Raw genomic sequence first — 19532 nt, forward strand, 5'->3', positions numbered from 1 at the left:
TAAGAGTGCCTGCTAAATGACTAAACATTAAAATGTATGAAGTCACTACTGTAAGAGGCTCTGGATAAGAGTGCCTGCTAAATGACTAAACATTAAAATGTATGAAGTCACTACTGTAAGAGGCTCTGGATAAGAGTGCCTGCTAAATGACTAAACATTAAAATGTATGAAGTCACTACTGTAAGAGGCTCTGGATAAGAGTGCCTGCTAAATGACTAAACATTAAAATGTATGAGGTCACTACTGTAAGAGGCTCTGGATAAGATTGCCTGCTAAATGACTAAACATTAAAATGTATGAGGTCACTACTGTAAGAGGCTCTGGATAAGAGTGCCTGCTAAATGACTAAACATTAAAATGTATGAAGTCACTACTGTAAGAGGCTCTGGATAAGAGTGCCTGCTAAATGACTAAACATTAAAATGTATGAAGTCACTACTGTAAGAGGCTCTGGATAAGAGTGCCTGCTAAATGACTAAACATTAAAATGTATGAAGTCACTACTGTAAGAGGCTCTGGATAAGAGTGCCTGCTAAATGACTAAACATTAAAATGTATGAAGTCACTACTGTAAGAGGCTCTGGATAAGAGTGCCTGCTAAATGACTAAACATTAAAATGTATGAAGTCACTACTGTAAGAGGCTCTGGATAAGAGTGCCTGCTAAATGACTAAACATTAAAATGTATGAAGTCACTACTGTAAGAGGCTCTGGATAAGAGTGCCTGCTAAATGACTAAACATTAAAATGTATGAGGTCACTACTGTAAGAGGCTCTGGATAAGATTGCCTGCTAAATGACTAAACATTAAAATGTATGAGGTCACTACTGTAAGAGGCTCTGGATAAGAGTGCCTGCTAAATGACTAAACATTAAAATGTATGAAGTCACTACTGTAAGAGGCTCTGGATAAGAGTGCCTGCTAAATGACTAAACATTAAAATGTATGAAGTCACTACTGTAAGAGGCTCTGGATAAGAGTGCCTGCTAAATGACTAAATATTAAAATGTATGAGGTCACTACTGTAAGAGGCTCTGGATAAGATTGCCTGCTAAATGACTAAATATTAAAATGTATGAGGTCACTACTGTAAGAGGCTCTGGATAAGATTGCCTGCTAAATGACTAAATATTAAAATGTATGAGGTCACTACTGTAAGAGGCTCTGGATAAGATTGCCTGCTAAATGACTAAATATTAAAATGTATGAGGTCACTACTGTAAGAGGCTCTGGATAAGATTGCCTGCTAAATTACTAAACATTAAAATGTATGAGGTCACTACTGTAAGAGGCTCTGGATAAGATTGCCTGCTAAATGACTAAACATTAAAATGTATGAGGTCACTACTGTAAGAGGCTCTGGATAAGATTGCCTGCTAAATTACTAAACATTAAAATGTATGAAGTCACTACTGTAAGAGGCTCTGGATAAGATTGCCTGCTAAATTACTAAACATTAAAATGTATGAGGTCACTACTGTAAGAGGCTCTGGATAAGATTGCCTGCTAAATGACTAAATATTAAAATGTATGAGGTCACTACTGTAAGAGGCTCTGGATAAGAGTGCCTGCTAAATTACTAAACATTAAAATGTATGAGGTCACTACTGTAAGAGGCTCTGGATAAGAGTGCCTGCTAAATTACTAAACATTAAAATGTATGAAGTCACTACTGTAAGAGGCTCTGGATAAGATTGCCTGCTAAATGACTAAACATTAAAATGTATGAAGTCACTACTGTAAGAGGCTCTGGATAAGAGTGCCTGCTAAATGACTAAACATTAAAATGTATGAAGTCACTACTGTAAGAGGCTCTGGATAAGAGTGCCTGCTAAATGACTAAACATTAAAATGTATGAAGTCACTACTGTAAGAGGCTCTGGATAAGAGTGCCTGCTAAATGACTAAACATTTAAATGTATGAGGTCACTACTGTAAGAGGCTCTGGATAAGAGTGCCTACTAAATGACTAAACATTAAAATGTATGAGGTCACTACTGTAAGAGGCTCTGGACAAGAGTGCCTGCTAAATGACTAAACATTAAAATGTATGAAGTCACTACTGTAAGAGGCTCTGGATAAGAGTGCCTGCTAAATGACTAAACATTAAAATGTATGAAGTCACTACTGTAAGAGGCTCTGGATAAGAGTGCCTGCTAAATGACTAAACATTAAAATGTATGAAGTCACTACTGTAAGAGGCTCTGGATAAGAGTGCCTGCTAAATGACTAAACATTAAAATGTATGAAGTCACTACTGTAAGAGGCTCTGGATAAGAGTGCCTGCTAAATGACTAAACATTAAAATGTATGAAGTCACTACTGTAAGAGGCTCTGGATAAGAGTGCCTGCTAAATGACTAAACATTAAAATGTATGAAGTCACTACTGTAAGAGGCTCTGGATAAGAGTGCCTGCTAAATGACTAAACATTAAAATGTATGAAGTCACTACTGTAAGAGGCTCTGGATAAGAGTGCCTGCTAAATGACTAAACATTAAAATGTATGAAGTCACTACTGTAAGAGGCTCTGGATAAGAGTGCCTGCTAAATGACTAAATATTAAAATGTATGAAGTCACTACTGTAAGAGGCTCTGGATAAGAGTGCCTGCTAAATGACTAAACATTAAAATGTATGAAGTCACTACTGTAAGAGGCTCTGGATAAGAGTGCCTGCTAAATGACTAAACATTAAAATGTATGAAGTCACTACTGTAAGACGCTCTGGATAAGAGTGCCTGCTAAATGACTAAACATTCAAATGTATGAGGTCACTACTGTAAGAGGCTCTGGATAAGAGTGCCTGCTAAATGACTAAACATTAAAATGTATGAGGTCACTACTGTAAGACGCTCTGGATAAGAGTGCCTGCTAAATGACTAAACATTAAAATGTATGAAGTCACTACTGTAAGAGGCTCTGGATAAGAGTGCCTGCTAAATGACTAAACATTAAAATGTATGAAGTCACTACTGTAAGACGGTCTGGATAAGAGTGCCTGCTAAATGACTAAACATTAAAATGTATGAAGTCACTACTGTAAGAGGCTCTGGATAAGAGTGCCTGCTAAATGACTAAACATTCAATGTATGAAGTCACTACTGTAAGAGGCTCTGGATAAGAGTGCCTGCTAAATGACTAAACATTAAAATGTATGAAGTCACTACTGTAAGAGGCTCTGGATAAGAGTGCCTGCTAAATGACTAAACATTAAAATGTATGAAGTCACTACTGTAAGAGGCTCTGGATAAGAGTGCCTGCTAAATGACTAAACATTAAAATGTATGAAGTCACTACTGTAAGAGGCTCTGGATAAGAGTGCCTGCTAAATGACTAAACATTAAAATGTATGAAGTCACTACTGTAAGAGGCTCTGGATAAGAGTGCCTGCTAAATGACTAAACATTAAAATGTATGAAGTCACTACTGTAAGAGCCTCTGGATAAGAGTGCCTGCTAAATGACTAAACATTAAAATGTATGAGGTCACTACTGTAAGAGGCTCTGGATAAGAGTGCCTGCTAAATGACTAAACATTAAAATGTATGAGGTCACTACTGTAAGAGGCTCTGGATAAGAGTGCCTACCAGATGACTAAAGATTAAAATGTACACATTTTGATAAACAATAGGAGGTTAAACTAGTAGAATAAAGACAGCAGATAGTTGCAGTTCAAATACGTTATTGAGTTGGCCTCTCCTCGTGGGAGACAAGCCAAGCAAATCACCTACTGCCAAAGTTGTTATCAGCTGTATTGAGTATTTGAGTAAGCCTGGGACAGGGAGCATCCATCCCTAGTGTGAGGTCCAGGGCAGGGGGCAGCGGTAGCTCCACTAAGCTGAGGTATCATGTTCCCCCTCCTCTCCCCTTCCTGAAGCAGGGAGTCTCTCTCCCGTAACACTCAGTGCAGTCACCCTGAACTATCAGTGGACAGACAGGCTACTGTCTTCCTCTCCAAACAAAAACCTGGTGGAAGAGGGAATGCTTTCAGCCGCCGTGTAACAGACCAACACACACACATATAGAGAAACATGAGCACACACACACACACACACACACACACACACACACACACACACACACACACACACACACACACACACACACACACACACACACACACACACACACACACACACACACACACACACACACACACATAGAGAAACATGAGCATACACACACTCCCCTTCCAGTATCTAGGCCACAGCAGCGGTCCTCCATCTCTCTGGGCCATGCTTGTGTTTCCCCTGGCCCCAACAAAGAGGAGCAGAGGGGACATCATCCTAAATGGACCACATCCTCAGGCTGATCATCCCCTCAACGCTTTACACCTTGCTTCTCCAAACACAACACGGCTGGTTGTGATCCCTTTCCACCCCCCTCCCCCCCACCGTGTGTGTATGTGTATATGCATTGGGTGTGTACGTGTGTTTCTGTGCGTGTGTGTGTGTATATGCAGGGGTGTGTATGTGTGTGCGTGTGTGTGTGTGTGTGTGTGTGTGTGTGTGTGTGTGTGTGTGTGTGTGTGTGTGTGTGTGTGTGTGTGTGTGTGTGTGTGTGTGTGTGTGTGTGTGTGTGTGTGTGTGTGTGTGTTCTACCACCCAGTGTTCTAGGTCTTGGGTCTCAGCACCGCTCACTTGCAGTGTAAAAACACCCGCAGCTCCGGTGTGGCCAAAACACCGCCTGCGGCTCAACTCAAAGGCACCTTTTTACATTTTTAGATGTTATCTGCATGAAAGGGGGGATTACTCCTCTACTCCTCTCCGTGAGAAGAGGGGAGGAGGGGAAGGTCTGTTCTACCCTTCCATTTATCTAGAAGAGGCCCGTCTTTGAACAATCAGTAAACATTTTAATCTGGCCTTCAGCCAGCCTAGTGTCCCGGAGTTTGAAAGGAAAAAAATGAGGACCCCGACCAGCTGTTTGAGAGTTGGTGAAGGAGAGAGAGAAGGAGCGAGAGAGGGAGAGAGAGAAGGAGAGAGAGGGAGAGAGAGAGAGAAGGAGCGAGAGAGGGAGAGCTTTATTGTACATTAACAGAATGAATCTTGTCAACTGTCCTTTGATGTTCCGTCTTCTCTTTTTCTTTCCAGGCATCATCGCTTACACCGAGTATCTCTTTCTGCTCTGCATTCTGACAAGTGAGTCTCTCTCTTTACGCTCTACACTCTCTCTTTCTCTCTCTTCCACTCCCTCTCTCTCTCTATCACATACTCTTTCTATCTCTCTCTTTCCCTCTCTCTCTCTCCCTCTCTCTCTCTCTCTCTCTCTCTCTCTCTCTCTCTCTCTCCCTCTCTCTCTCTCTCTCTCTCTCTTTCTCTCTCTCCCTCCCTCTGTATCTCTCTCTCATGAAGAGGGGCTGGTGGTGCCCTCTGCTTACATTAAACACAAATCATTACTAAAGGCCAGCGTTGGTCTGTTAAGTTTACAGTATGTCTCAGACATGGGCGGCCCACCCAAGATCTCCAGTCTCCGAAAAAATACCAAAATCTCCTGTACCTTACACTACGGTAGGTGGTCATATCTACACTTACCCTGAAGAAGCTGCCGAGACACAGAAGTCCCTGAGTTAAGACAAGATAAGATAAAACATGAGTTAAGATAAGAATAAACATGAGTTAAGATAAGATAAAACATGAGTTAAGACAAGATAAGATAAAACACGAGTTAAGACAAGATAAGATAAAACATGAGTTAAGATAAGATAAAACATGAGTTAAGATAAGATAAAACATGAGTTAAGATAAGATAAAACACGAGTTAAGACAAGATAAGATAAAACACAAGTTAAGATAAGATAAAACACGAATTAAGATAAGATAAAACACGAGTTAAGACAAGATAAGATAAAACATGGGTTAAGACAAGACAAAACATGAGTTAAGACAAGATAAAACATGAGTTAAGACAAGATAATATAAGACACGAGTTAAGACAAGATAAGATAAAACACGGGTTAAGACAAGATAAGATAAAACACGAGTTAAGACAAGATAAGATAAAACACGAGTTAAGACAAGATAAGATAAAACATGAGTTAAGACAACATTGAAAATTGAGTGGCTTTGAGACAGGTGCTTAGAGAAACATGGGACCGGTTAGACATTGGGCCAATAACCAAAAGGATGCTCATTCAAATACACGAGCCGACTAGGTGAAAAATCTGTTGATGTGCCCTTGAGCAAGGCACTTAACCCTAATATGCTCCAGGGGCGTTGCACCACAATGGCTGACCCTGTAAAACAACACATTTCACTGCACCTGTCCAGTGTATGTGACAATGAAACATATTATTTAGTAAATAAAGACTCCACACACATGCTCCCAACATTTCAACTCCTATAAATGTAGGTATTCATCATATAGGCCTTCATAGGTATTCATCAACATGTAGGTATTCATCATATAGGCCTTCATCAACATTGTTACAATAAAAACACACTTGGAGGCATATATTGCTTTTACTACATCCCAAATGGCACCCAATTCGCTATATAGTGCACTACTTCTGTCCATGGCCCTGGAAAAAAAGTAGTGCACTACATAGGGAATAGGATGCTATGTGGGACGCTGACTTGAGACTAGCGTTGACAGTCTGTGCAGATAAATCTCCAGCCACACTCTGAGGTGCTGCTCTGCTGTTGTTGCTCACTGAGGGTCTAACAAGGCAATGAAGCATCTCAGTCATCGCTGCTACACACACTTTGCGTGGTAACCCAGCGCTGGAATAATATTTACATAGCCCTTGCCAAGATGAGAGAGAAAGATCAACAGGTATGCATGTACATTGTAGTCATTTAACAGACGCTCTTATCCAGAGCGACTTAAAGGGGCAATTAAGGTTAAGTGCCTCGCTCAAGGGCACATCAACAGATTTTTCACCTGGTCGACTCTGGGATTCAAACCAGTGACCTTTGGGTAACTGGCACAACGCTCTTAACCACTAGGCTACCTGCCGCCCCAGTATTCATTCAATACAGCTGATTACACTGAGCCTAAAGATTCATTCATGGATATCATTTCAACAGTAGTGATGTAGTGAGAGATGTGGGATGGTAACAATGATAACACAGACAACTGTGTCAAATTACACTGATGTGTTTGAGCAAAACAGATCACACAACAGATCTTGCTATCATCTGGATACACTGATAGCAGAACACATAAGGACTTGAGTCCAGTCCCTGTGGTGTTGAGATCACTCATCTTTCTAGACAGCTAGTAGTCCATTCAGTCCCTACGGTGTGGAGATCAGTCATCTTCATACCTCCTCCTCTTCCTCAGAGCCCCACGCAGGCTTCAAGATCGCCTTCAACATGTTCGACGCCGACGGAAACCAGATGGTTGACAAGAGGGAGTTCCTAGTGGTGAGTTACCCTTACTGCTCCCTTAATAAAGAAAGAATTGGATTTGAATAATGCATTTAACAGTTTTATGTGTCAAGAAGATAACTGCTGCACACTGTTGATCTCACACATCATCTCTGTCCTCCCCTCCCCTCTCCTCTCCTCTCCTTCCCTCTCCTCTCCTCTCCTCTCCTCTCCTCTCCTCTCCTCTCCTCTCCTCTCCTCTCCTCTCCTCTCCTCTCCTCTCCTCTCCTACCGTCCTCTCTCCTCTCCTCTCTAGCTGCAGGAGATCTTCAGGAAGAAAAATGAGAAGAAGGGGAGGAAAGGAGATGTGGAGAAGTCAGCTCAGCTGGTAAGAGGAAACAAGAGGGAGAGAGAGTATATTTGGGATTGTATGTGTGTGCGTGTGCGTGTGCGTGTGCGTGTGCGTGTGTGTGTGTGTGTGTGTGTGTGTGTGTGTGTGTGTGTGTGTGTGTGTGCGTGTGCGTGTGCGTGTGCGTGTGCGTGTGTGTGTGTCGTGCATGCATGCATGCATGCATGTGTTCAACCTAATTTCCCCCAAAGCAAGCGGCAGGACCAGACCTCTGCCAACAGTATCTCTCACCCCAAGTCAAACAACAATGTCTGTTTTATTGAGTTTCTGTTATGCTATTGAAAATGTCTTAACAAAGAATTATGCACCAAGAATAGATCATAAATCTGTCTTGCCTACTACTTACTAAAGCTACATACTGCATACTAATACGACATACTATTTAGAATGTTCTGTTCAGTGAAAACGAATGCAGTAAGCGGCACGTATCAACATACTAGACTCACCTATACTGAGATCTAATGATTAACTGTGTTGTTTCCCGCCATTCCTTTATTTTGGTAGCGCATCCCCTTATCTCATTATCAGATGAATATCAGCTGTTGTCAAACACACGCGGGTCTGAAAAGACACGTATCTCTCTCAATAGCATGCAGCGAATTCTACTAGTGAAAAGACACGTATCTCTCTCAATAGCATGCAGCGAATTCTACTAGTGAAAAGACACGTATCTCTCTCAATAGCATGCAGCGAATTCTACTAGTGAAAAGACACGTATCTCTTTCAATAGCATGCAGCGAATTCTACTAGTGAAAAGACACGTATCTCTCTCAATAGCATGCAGCGAATTCTACTAGTGAAAAGACACGTATCTCTCTCAATAGCATGCAGCGAATTCTACTAGTGAAAAGACACGTATCTCTCTCAATAGCATGCAGCGAATTCTACTAGTGAAAAGCCAAAATGAGTTTGACATCCTGGCATTGAAAACTTGGAACATTTCATACACTGTGTAACGTTATATTTTCACATACCCAAAATGCCTACTATTTATAACGCAAGTACGGGCATTTGGACACAGCCCATGTGTGTTGTACTTGTTATCAATACTGAATTGAGGGGTCAAAGACATCAAATTTGAGGAAAAAATATATTTATCTTACAGTATAATATGACATTAAAACATCAACCTCCAAGCATGTTCAGGACTTGTTCTGTCGCCTTGTGCTTTCCCACACTTCACACACACACACACACACACACACACACACACACACACACACACACACACACACACACACACACACACACACACACACACACACACACACACACACACACACACACACACACTACAGAGAGTGCATTCGGTTCACTTTGAAGTTAAGATCCCTCTCGCTTGCGTCAGGACCAGTGGGAGACGAGCAGAGCCAAAATGGCCTCCTTTCCCAGTGTTTTGTGGATGGGTGACATCTCCCATAAGCAGCCCATGTGGCCCAACATAAACAAGAGGATCTGATAGAGAGATAAGAGGGGATGAGAGGGGATTGTGGGAGTTTCTGTGGCTTTAGCTTCAGAGGGACCAGACACACTTAGGCAGACGGCTCCTCGGAGGGGCACAGCTGAGGAATGTTGTTTAAAGACTGGGTCCTAAATGGCACCCTACAGAGGTAGGATCTTCATTTGAACCGGTTTGTTACAGCAGGAAAATAATCCTGCAGCAACAGGAAATGTAAATTATTATGTGTATTATATTGAATGGCCATTTTTGTAGGGGTTGATACATTTTCAGTAAGGGAAAATCAAGTCGGACATTTCAAAGTGGAAATTACAAACTTCAGAAGACTTTTTAAACCTCCAATACACTATAAGTTTAACATTTCCTGCAGTTCTCCTGCAACAGTGTGATCAAATTAAGATCCTACATCTGTATTCCCTTTATAGTGCACTACTCAATTTCCTATAGACGGGTTGTCTGACAACGTCACGGAAATGATGAATGATGATGATGAAATGATGATTCTGAACGGTCAGATAGCGAGCAACAATGACAACAAGCTGCCATGTGGGGAATCGTGGGTTGCTCGTTTCAGCTCGTTTCAGCTCGTTTCATCTTGTTATTGATACCATGTCTTGTTTATGCTAATATGCTAATATGGCAACATTTTGCTACCTACAGTAACAGCTGTAACAACGTATTTGAGAGACAACAAGTGCTTATTGTGCAAATGTATTTATGTTTTCAATAAACATTGGAGACTAAATATATTTTACATGTTGTCAACAGTCTAAGCCAACCCTGTCTGTTTTTCCCCATAGTTGCGCACACCTCGGTTTTGCTGCTAAACAACCAACCTTCTATATAGTGCACTACTTTTGCACCCTATTCCCTATATACTGCACTCATTTTGACCAGAGCCCATAGTCAATATAAGTGCGCTATATACAGGTGTAGGATCTTAATTAGAGCTAGTTTGCTACAGCAGGAAAATAATCCTGCATCAACAGGAAATGTGAATTATTATGTGGATTATAATAAATATTTTTTTGTAGGGGGTTGATCAATTTTTTTGTTTGGGCAAATAAAGTCTGAAATTTTAAAGTGGAAATTACAAACTTCAGAATCCTTTTTAAAACTCAAATGCACTACAAGTTTCAGCAATTAAGATCCTACATCTGTTGGGAAGAAGGGGCCATTTCAGACAGCCCAGATGGTCTAATATGTGGCCCACTGATCCTCCGTGCCCCTTCAATAACAGAATCAGATACGCTGTCTCTTTAACGTTAGGATAACGTTATGCTAATGGTGTGTGTATATTAAGGTGCCATGTGAATGATACAATCATATGGTGCTATCTGTGACAATCTGACGGTATGTTTTGTAAGCTGTATTACCAGTGTAGCACGTTGTGATCACACACTTTATCCTTTACATAGTGGATGTCCCAAATGGCACCCTATTCCATATGTGGTGCACTACTTTTGACCAGGGCTCTGGGTCAAAAGTAGGTCACTTTCTAGGAAACAGGGTGCCATTTTGGATGCAACCGCGGTTTACTTTATTGTAGAAATATGACCTATAGAGAAGTAATATTTGTAGAGCACGTTGTGTTATGTTGTGTAGCTACAAGTGTGTTGGTTTACGGTAGCAGTACTCCTGTTGTGCATTTGAGCCAGTGTGTCTCTCCTTGCATGCATCTATTCTAACATGTGACCTTTCTCTTCTTCCTCCTCTTCCTCCTCCTCTTCTTCCTCCTCCTTTTTGACCGCATGCCGTGTCGTCCTCCTCCTCGTCTCTCTGTGTAAAAGAGTATGCAGCTCTATGGATATCAGGTTGCTCCCATCAACAGCGTATGTATCAACCCAACCGTGCCCGAAATGGCACCCTATTCCCTATATAGTGCACTACTATTGTCCAAAAGTATTTCGTTAGTGAATAGGGAGCCATTTCGGACACACCTGTGTACCTTTGTCCCTGGTCTAAACTCTGTATATCTAGATCTATAGAAATAGAGTGAAATAGATAGAAATCCATTGAAATAGACCTTCCTTGTGTTCTGGCTGTCTGTCATATTGACTGAGTGAATGATTGCGGAGGGGTGGAGGGGTGGTGGAGGAGTAATGATTCTAGGGGTCAGAGAGAGGGGCGTCAACAAAAGTGGATGATTTGATTTAGAATGACTAAGAAACACTGGCTTAAAATAGAACCAAGCATTGTCCCCCCAAAAATGGGGGGGGGGGGGGGGGATTTTGGCAAATAGTATGGATAGTAGAGTGAACACACATTTTGAAGTAAGCACCTTACATGTAAGTAAGTACCCTCAATGAAGTAAGCAGACTCTAGTAAGGACCCTGTGCAAATAAGATCACTCTAGTGACGTAATCACCCTATGAAGTAAGCACAGTCCTTATGATGTAATCACCCTATGAAGTAAGCACAGTCCTTATGATGTAATCACCCTATGAAGTAAGCACAGTCCTTATGATGTAATCACCCTATGAAGTAAGCACAGTCCTTATGATGTAATCACCCTATGAAGTCAGCACATTCCTTATGAAGTAAGCACACTATGAAGTCAGCACACTATGGAGTAAGCACAGTCCTTATGATGTAAGCACACTATGAAGTCAGCACACTATGGAGTAAGCACAGTCCTTATGATGTAAGCACACTATGAAGTCAGCACACTATGGAGTAAGCACAGTCCTTATGATGTAAGCACACTATGAAGTCAGCACACTTTATGAAGTAAGCACAGTCCTTATGATGTAAGCACACTATGAAGTCAGCACACTTTATGAAGTAAGCACAGTCCATATGATGTAAGCATTCTATGAAGTAAGCACACTCTATCTATAAAGTCAGCACAGTCCTTATGATGTAAGCACACTCTATGAAGTAAGTGTGTGCACTGTATAGGGAATAGGGTGCCATTTGAGACGTAGCCAGTGATAGTCAGTGTTGATTCCAGGTTAACCCAGAGAGGACTCTGATGACAGATCAATAGGCTGCCTACGTGGTCATGTTTAGACTATAGCCCTTTCTCTCACTCAGCCTTAATGCACATTTCCCTCCACTCACTGTGGAGGAGTGAAGGAACATAATGGTCTATACTCAAACACAGCCCCAGAACCAGGCCACTGTCTGTCCCCCTACAGAGGAGCAGACGTCTCCCTCCTGTCACTAACCTGATGGACGACAGGCCAGTACAACCTGTGATGTTCAATGGCCGCCCCTGTATTCCCCTATAGAGAGAGACAAGACAGGTGGCCAATCACTGTATTCCCCTATAGAGAGAGACAGGTGGCCAATCGCTCTATTCCCCTATAGAGAGAGACAAGACAGGTGGCCAATCACTGTATTCCCCTATAGAGAGAGACAAGACAGGTGGCCAATCGCTGTATTCCCCTATAGAGAGAGACAAGACAGGTGGCCAATCACTGTATTCCCCTATAGAGAGAGACAGGTGGCCAATCACTGTATTCCCCTATAGAGAGAGACAAGACAGGTGGCCAATCGCTGTATTCCCCTATAGAGAGAGACAAGACAGGTGGCCAATCACTGTATAACCCTATATAGAGAGACAAGACAGCTGGCCAATCACTGTATAACCCTATAGAGAGAGACAAGACAGCTGGCCAATCGCTGTATTCCCCTATAGAGAGAGACAAGACAGGTGGCCAATCGCTGTATTCCCCTATAGAGAGAGACAAGACAGGTGGCCAATCACTGTATTCCCCTATAGAGAGAGACAAGACAGGTGGCCAATCACTGTATTCCCCTATAGAGACAAGACAGGTGGCCAGTCGCTGTATTCCCCTATAGAGAGAGACAAGACAGGTGGCCAATCACTGTATTCCCCTATAGAGAGAGACAGGTGGCCAATCACTGTATTCCCCTATAGAGAGAGACAAGACAGGTGGCCAATCGCTGTATTCCCCTATAGAGAGAGACAAGACAGGTGGCCAATCACTGTATAACCCTATATAGAGAGACAAGACAGCTGGCCAATCACTGTATAACCCTATAGAGAGAGACAAGACAGCTGGCCAATCGCTGTATTCCCCTATAGAGAGAGACAAGACAGGTGGCCAATCGCTGTATTCCCCTATAGAGAGAGACAAGACAGGTGGCCAATCACTGTATTCCCCTATAGAGAGAGACAAGACAGGTGGCCAATCACTGTATTCCCCTATAGAGACAAGACAGGTGGCCAGTCGCTGTATTCCCCTATAGAGAGAGACAAGACAGGCGGCCAATCGCTGTATTCCCCTATAGAGAGAGAGAAGACAGGTGGCCAATCACTGTATTCCCCTATAGAGACAAGACAGTTGGCCAGTCGCTGTATTCCCCTATAGAGAGAGACAAGACAGGCGGCCAATCACTGTATTCCCCTATAGAGAGAGACAAGACAGGTGGCCAATCACTGTATAACCCTATAGAGGGAGACAAGACAGCTGGCCCATCGCTGTATTCCCCTATAGAGAGAGACAAGACAGGTGGCCAATCACTGTATTCCCCTATAGCGAGAGACAAGACAGGTGGCCAATCGCTGTATTCCCCTATAGCGAGAGACAAGACAGGTGGCCAATCGCTGTATTCCCCTATAGAGAGAGACAAGACAGGTGGCCAATCGCTGTATTCCCCTATAGAGAGAGACAAGACAGGTGGCCAATCACTGTATAACCCTATATAGAGAGACAAGACAGCTGGCCAATCACTGTATAACCCTATAGAGAGAGACAAGACAGCTGGCCAATCGCTGTATTCCCCTATAGAGAGAGACAAGACAGGTGGCCAATCGCTGTATTCCCCTATAGAGAGAGACAAGACAGGTGGCCAATCACTGTATTCCCCTATAGAGAGAGACAAGACAGGTGGCCAATCACTGTATTCCCCTATAGAGACAAGACAGGTGGCCAGTCGCTGTATTCCCCTATAGAGAGAGACAAGACAGGCGGCCAATCGCTGTATTCCCCTATAGAGAGAGAGAAGACAGGTGGCCAATCACTGTATTCCCCTATAGAGACAAGACAGTTGGCCACTCGCTGTATTCCCCTATAGAGAGAGACAAGACAGGCGGCCAATCACTGTATTCCCCTATAGAGAGAGACAAGACAGGTGGCCAATCACTGTATAACCCTATAGAGGGAGACAAGACAGCTGGCCCATCGCTGTATTCCCCTATAGAGAGAGACAAGACAGGTGGCCAATCACTGTATTCCCCTATAGCGAGAGACAAGACAGGTGGCCAATCGCTGTATTCCCCTATAGCGAGAGACAAGACAGGTGGCCAATCGCTGTATTCCCCTATAGAGAGAGACAAGACAGGTGGCCAATCGCTGTATTCCCCTATAGAGAGAGACAAGACAGGTGGCCAATCACTGTATAACCCTATATAGAGAGACAAGACAGCTGGCCAATCACTGTATAACCCTATAGAGAGAGACAAGACAGCTGGCCAATCGCTGTATTCCCCTATAGAGAGAGACAAGACAGGTGGCCAATCACTGTATTCCCCTATAGAGAGAGACAAGACAGGTGGCCAATCACTGTATTCCCCTATAGAGACAAGACAGGTGGCCAGTCGCTGTATTCCCCTATAGAGAGAGACAAGACAGGCGGCCAATCGCTGTATTCCCCTATAGAGAGAGAGAAGACAGGTGGCCAATCACTGTATTCCCCTATAGAGACAAGACAGTTGGCCAGTCGCTGTATTCCCCTATAGAGAGAGACAAGACAGGCGGCCAATCACTGTATTCCCCTATAGAGAGAGACAAGACAGGTGGCCAATCACTGTATAACCCTATAGAGGGAGACAAGACAGCTGGCCCATCGCTGTATTCCCCTATAGAGAGAGACAAGACAGGTGGCCAATCACTGTATTCCCCTATAGCGAGAGACAAGACAGGTGGCCAATCGCTGTATTCCCCTATAGCGAGAGACAAGACAGGTGGCCAATCGCTGTATTCCCCTATAGAGAGAGACAAGACAGGTGGCCAATCGCTGTATTGGATGTGTGCTATAGATGAGGTTTCAACACTATTCTGTTGGTTGTGCTTCGGTCTGTACACACATTGTGAGTGGTTTATACTTAACGACTTTAGTTGAGTGAATGCGATATATTGATCAGCAGATGTTGTCTTATGTGACGTGTGTCATTCAAAGTGATAGTCAAACCCCCATGCTGTATCAATGTCGGTTGACTGGAGCGAAGGAAAACGGAATGGAGTCAAATAATGTCTTGTTAAATGTCTGACTCATCTGAGGGAAGTGGGAGGTAGGATAGTAGTAAAACAATTCCCCTGTCGAGAAATCCAGTGTTGGATTGCGTCATTGCATCAAATCTCTTTGATACGATGACAAATCATTCTACTATAATAGTGATATCACTGTGAGACTGTTCATTATTTGAATGTTACTGTGATCCGTCTTCTATACGATTAGCATATCACTAAGCCAATCCCTCCAATTTTGTGATGAAATCTCATTTGATCTTTGATTGATCATGGTTATTCCTTCATTTCATCCTCTCTTCCCTCCTTTAGTTGTCCTCTGTTTTTCTTGTACGATGTTTGTGCTTCTGGTAAAAACTCCTGCAGGTGGTTAAAAAAGACAGTCATCAGTTTGTGGCCAGGAGCTATTGGGACGTTCTGAGGCGCTGCGCCAGTCAAGCCCTGTTTTCAGACCTGGCAGAGGTACACCTGTCCTCTGTCCACCCTTCCTCCCTCCTTTCTTTCTCCCCTCCTTCTTTTCCGCCATCTATTCCTCCATCCCTCTGTCATTCGCAGCCTAGATCCATTTAGCAGTTCTCAGACCTGCCAGAGGTATACTGGTCCTCTGACCATTAATTTGTCCATTTGTGTCTCTCATACCCGACCATCCCTCTCTTGGTTTCTAGTGGTTCTTTTAGTCACTTGATCCCATCCCTCCTTTGACTAGAAAAGGTAAAAACTCTTCCCTTGGTTTTGACCCATCCATCGCCCAGACTAGACAAGGACAGCTATGTCACTGTGTAATCTATTGTTTTTTCTGTATTAGATTCTTAGATTCAGATGTTTGTTTTATTGTTATAAACCCTATTTGTTTCTCTTGTGTTTCATGCTTATCGATGTTACCTTCCGCCACCTCTCTGTGTTGGTTCCTCGTGGTTGTTGTTGTTACCTGCATGTCAGCCACCGTTTGTCAAGAAAATACAGTTAGAAAACGTTCTTAGCATACAATACAGTGACGACCTGCTTAGCTACAAAGTGCTATACCAAAACAACATCATCATTCTAGCACCGCACACACACACACACACACACACACACACACACACACACACACACACACACACACACACACACACACACACACACACACACACACACACACACACTTTAGATCATTGCCGTCCGTCTACAATTGAGCACGGCTGACTTGGCAGTCCAGTGTTTCTCAGCCTGACGATTTGTTTGGCAGCCTATTTGTTGGCTAATAGGTGGCTAGCAGCGGAAGCAGAGGAGAGACAATAACACTGGAAGACTGCAGGAGATCATGGAGATGACCTGTATTTACATAGACTGGACCCTTTCATCTAGAGGCTATCAAAGAGAGAGGGAGAGAGAGAGAGAGACAGAGAGAGAGAGGAGGGATGTGTGTTTAACTCCTATTCAGGTTCTCTATCATGATGAGTCTCCCATTAGGCCCCCTGTGTTTGTCTGTGTCAGAAAGGGCTGTCTGGCTGGCTGACTCTCCAGCCCTCCAATAACAGGTCTAATGTGTTATTCAGGAGAGGGAGGGAGGGGAGTCAGCGAGAGAGAGAGACGTTTTAGGGGTTGACATCAGTAATCACTGTTTTTCACCTCTGTTCTGAGATCAAAGGCCACAGCGGGGACACACACACAAACACACACACAAACCAGGTGCTGACTCGCACGCCTGGTGGGCGTGATAACCATTATGTCGTCGATAGCGATGAGCTCACATACTCGCGCTCCCCAGCTTCCAGGAACCGAGAGGCGTCAGGTCGTGATCTCACTCTTCCAGGAGAGAGAGAGGGAGAGAAAGAAAGAGAGGGGGTAGGAAGAGAGAGAGGGGGGGGGTAGAAAGGAGATGAAGTAAACATGTGTATTGTCTAGTCTGGGCGCAAAGCGAATGTGTCATATAGGGCATTGCCTTCTGAAGAAGAAGCTAGTCATTTCACCACATATATTTTACAAGTTTGTTCCTTTTATAAAAATAAACACATCCTCAAACCACAGATGCCATGAGATACAAGAAGTTGTACGTTTTATAAGGAAGCCACTTAAAGAAGATAGTCAGTTTAAGTATGACAGAGTGATACTTAATTTCTATGTAAAGCTATACAAAACTAAAATATAAACACAACATGTAAAGCGTTGGGCCAATGTTTCATGAGCTGAAATAAAAGATCCCAGAAATGTTCCATACTCACAAAATTGTCAATTGACATGCTGACTGCAGGAATGTCCACCAGAGCTGTTGCCAGATAATTGAATGGTAATTTCTCTACCATAAGCCGCCTCCGACGTCGTTTTAGAGAATTTGGCAGTACATCCAACTGACCTCACAACCCCAGACCACGTGTAACCACGCCAGCCAAGGACCTCCACATCCGGCTTCTTCACCTGCGGGATCATCTGAGACCAGCCACCCAGACAGCTGATGAAACTGAGAAGCATTTCTGTCTGTAATAAAGCCCTTTTGTGGGGAAAAACTAATTCTTATTGGCTGGGCCTGGCTCCCGAGTGGGTGGGCCTATGCCCTCCCAGGCCACCCCATGGCTGCGCCCCTGCCCAGTCATGTGAAATCCATAGACCAGGGCCTAATAGATTTATTTTCATTTACTGATTTCCTTATATAAAATGTGCTTAAGTAAAATCTGAAATTGTATGTTGCGTTTATATTTGTTCAGTATGTAATTAGTGGAAGAATCTAAAAGTTACACAACTGAAACAGACTGATAAGTGTTAGTTAGTTTTTACAGTGACGTAATGCTACTAAACATGATTTCCTTTGAGAGACACTGACTCGTCCCTATACAGCATGTGAAATAGACCTATCCTTGCATGATTTCTCCATGATCTTTTAGTTGCATTGTTTTTAAATTCCATCCCTGGGGAGTACATTTTAATTCTACACAGTATGATGTTTCCAAAAACAACATCTGGCTTCGGCCGTGAAAAGGGCCTTCATTTGGGCCGTCAAGCGGAACAACGACAATGTCTCTTCTTTCAATTCTGTTCTTTTTTCCTTTTAATAATTTTTTTCCCGTTCCCTGGTGGATTAGGACTTTAGACTAAAGGTATTAGACATTTGCCAGCCTGGTCTCAGATCAGTTTTATGCTGTCTTGTCACAGTTTGACTCAACTTTGGCGAGACAGCACGGACTGACCTGGGACCAGTTTAATTAGCCGTATAGCATCGTGAAGCTACTGCTGAATCTGAACATGGCTGAATGCAGTCTCCCCCTATGGAGAAGGATATGATGAGAGTTTGCCAATGCCAGTTACACTCTGCCTTCAGCATGACGCCGGATTGGTTGGATTGGGGGAAGGGTGGGGCATGGCGGGGAGAGGGACCAAACCTATTGGCCCATTTGGTTTTTATATCAATCATCGATCGATATCGCCCTCTATGGGTCCTTGGAAGCTCAGACAGGGTTCCTCGGGATTTGGCCTGTATCCGTTATTATGTGATAAAGCCCAGCCATATAAACACCTTTTTCTGAATGATCCCCTCCTACACACACACACACGCCGATACACCCCCCTTCCCCCTTTTCCGGAATTTTCCGACTCCCCGGGATTAAGGTAGTGTTAAACAGCGGATTACAAAACCACGGTAAATACATAAACATCCCAAATACACCCTAATTGGTTTCAAATATCCCAGATCCCTTACAAAGCCCACGCAGACGAGAGGGAAGGGATATTTTGTACACAGAGAGAGTGGTTTAGAGGGCAGAAAGAAAGAAAACATGAAAGAATTCATAATTACTTCAAAGACACCTGATTATGTTACAGTCTTTTAGAAAAAGGTGGAATCTTGCTCACATTCTTGTGCACATTTCTGTTGCGGTGGGTTTTGTGTTCTGCTGTGGTTTTCTATGTGTGGCGTTTGGGGGTTTGAACAGAAATGCATGGGATGTGGTGGCATATGTGCCTGTCTCAGCTAAAATGATGGTGTGTCGTCTGTCTCCTCCGCTCTCTCTCGTTCTCCTCCTTCTCTCTATGTGTCTACAGGCATGTCTTTGTGTGTGTCTGTCTGTCCGTCTGTCTATAGCCTTACCTGTCTGTGTGCTGTCCTGTCCTGTCCTGTCTGTCTGTCACACTGCTGGCTGCAACACTACCATTTATCAGTCTGGGCT

The 19532-nt window shown here is 43.3% G+C and overlaps 1 protein-coding gene across 1 annotated transcript in view; it reads left to right on the forward strand.

The window, feature by feature from the left end:
• The window catches only part of micu3a (mitochondrial calcium uptake family, member 3a), a 46190-nt gene that overhangs the window by 15435 nt on the left and 11223 nt on the right, over positions 1-19532 (forward strand). Inside the window, exons 5-9 of the mRNA XM_038981374.1 lie at positions 5091-5138; positions 7282-7364; positions 7624-7695; positions 10966-11007; positions 15760-15855. Of these exons, the coding sequence (XP_038837302.1) occupies positions 5091-5138; positions 7282-7364; positions 7624-7695; positions 10966-11007; positions 15760-15855 (341 nt within the window). The remainder of the gene's footprint in view (positions 1-5090; positions 5139-7281; positions 7365-7623; positions 7696-10965; positions 11008-15759; positions 15856-19532) is intronic.

Source organism: Salvelinus namaycush, chromosome 42 (assembly GCF_016432855.1).
Source record: "Salvelinus namaycush isolate Seneca chromosome 42, SaNama_1.0, whole genome shotgun sequence".
NCBI classification, from domain to species: Eukaryota; Metazoa; Chordata; class Actinopteri; order Salmoniformes; family Salmonidae; genus Salvelinus; species Salvelinus namaycush.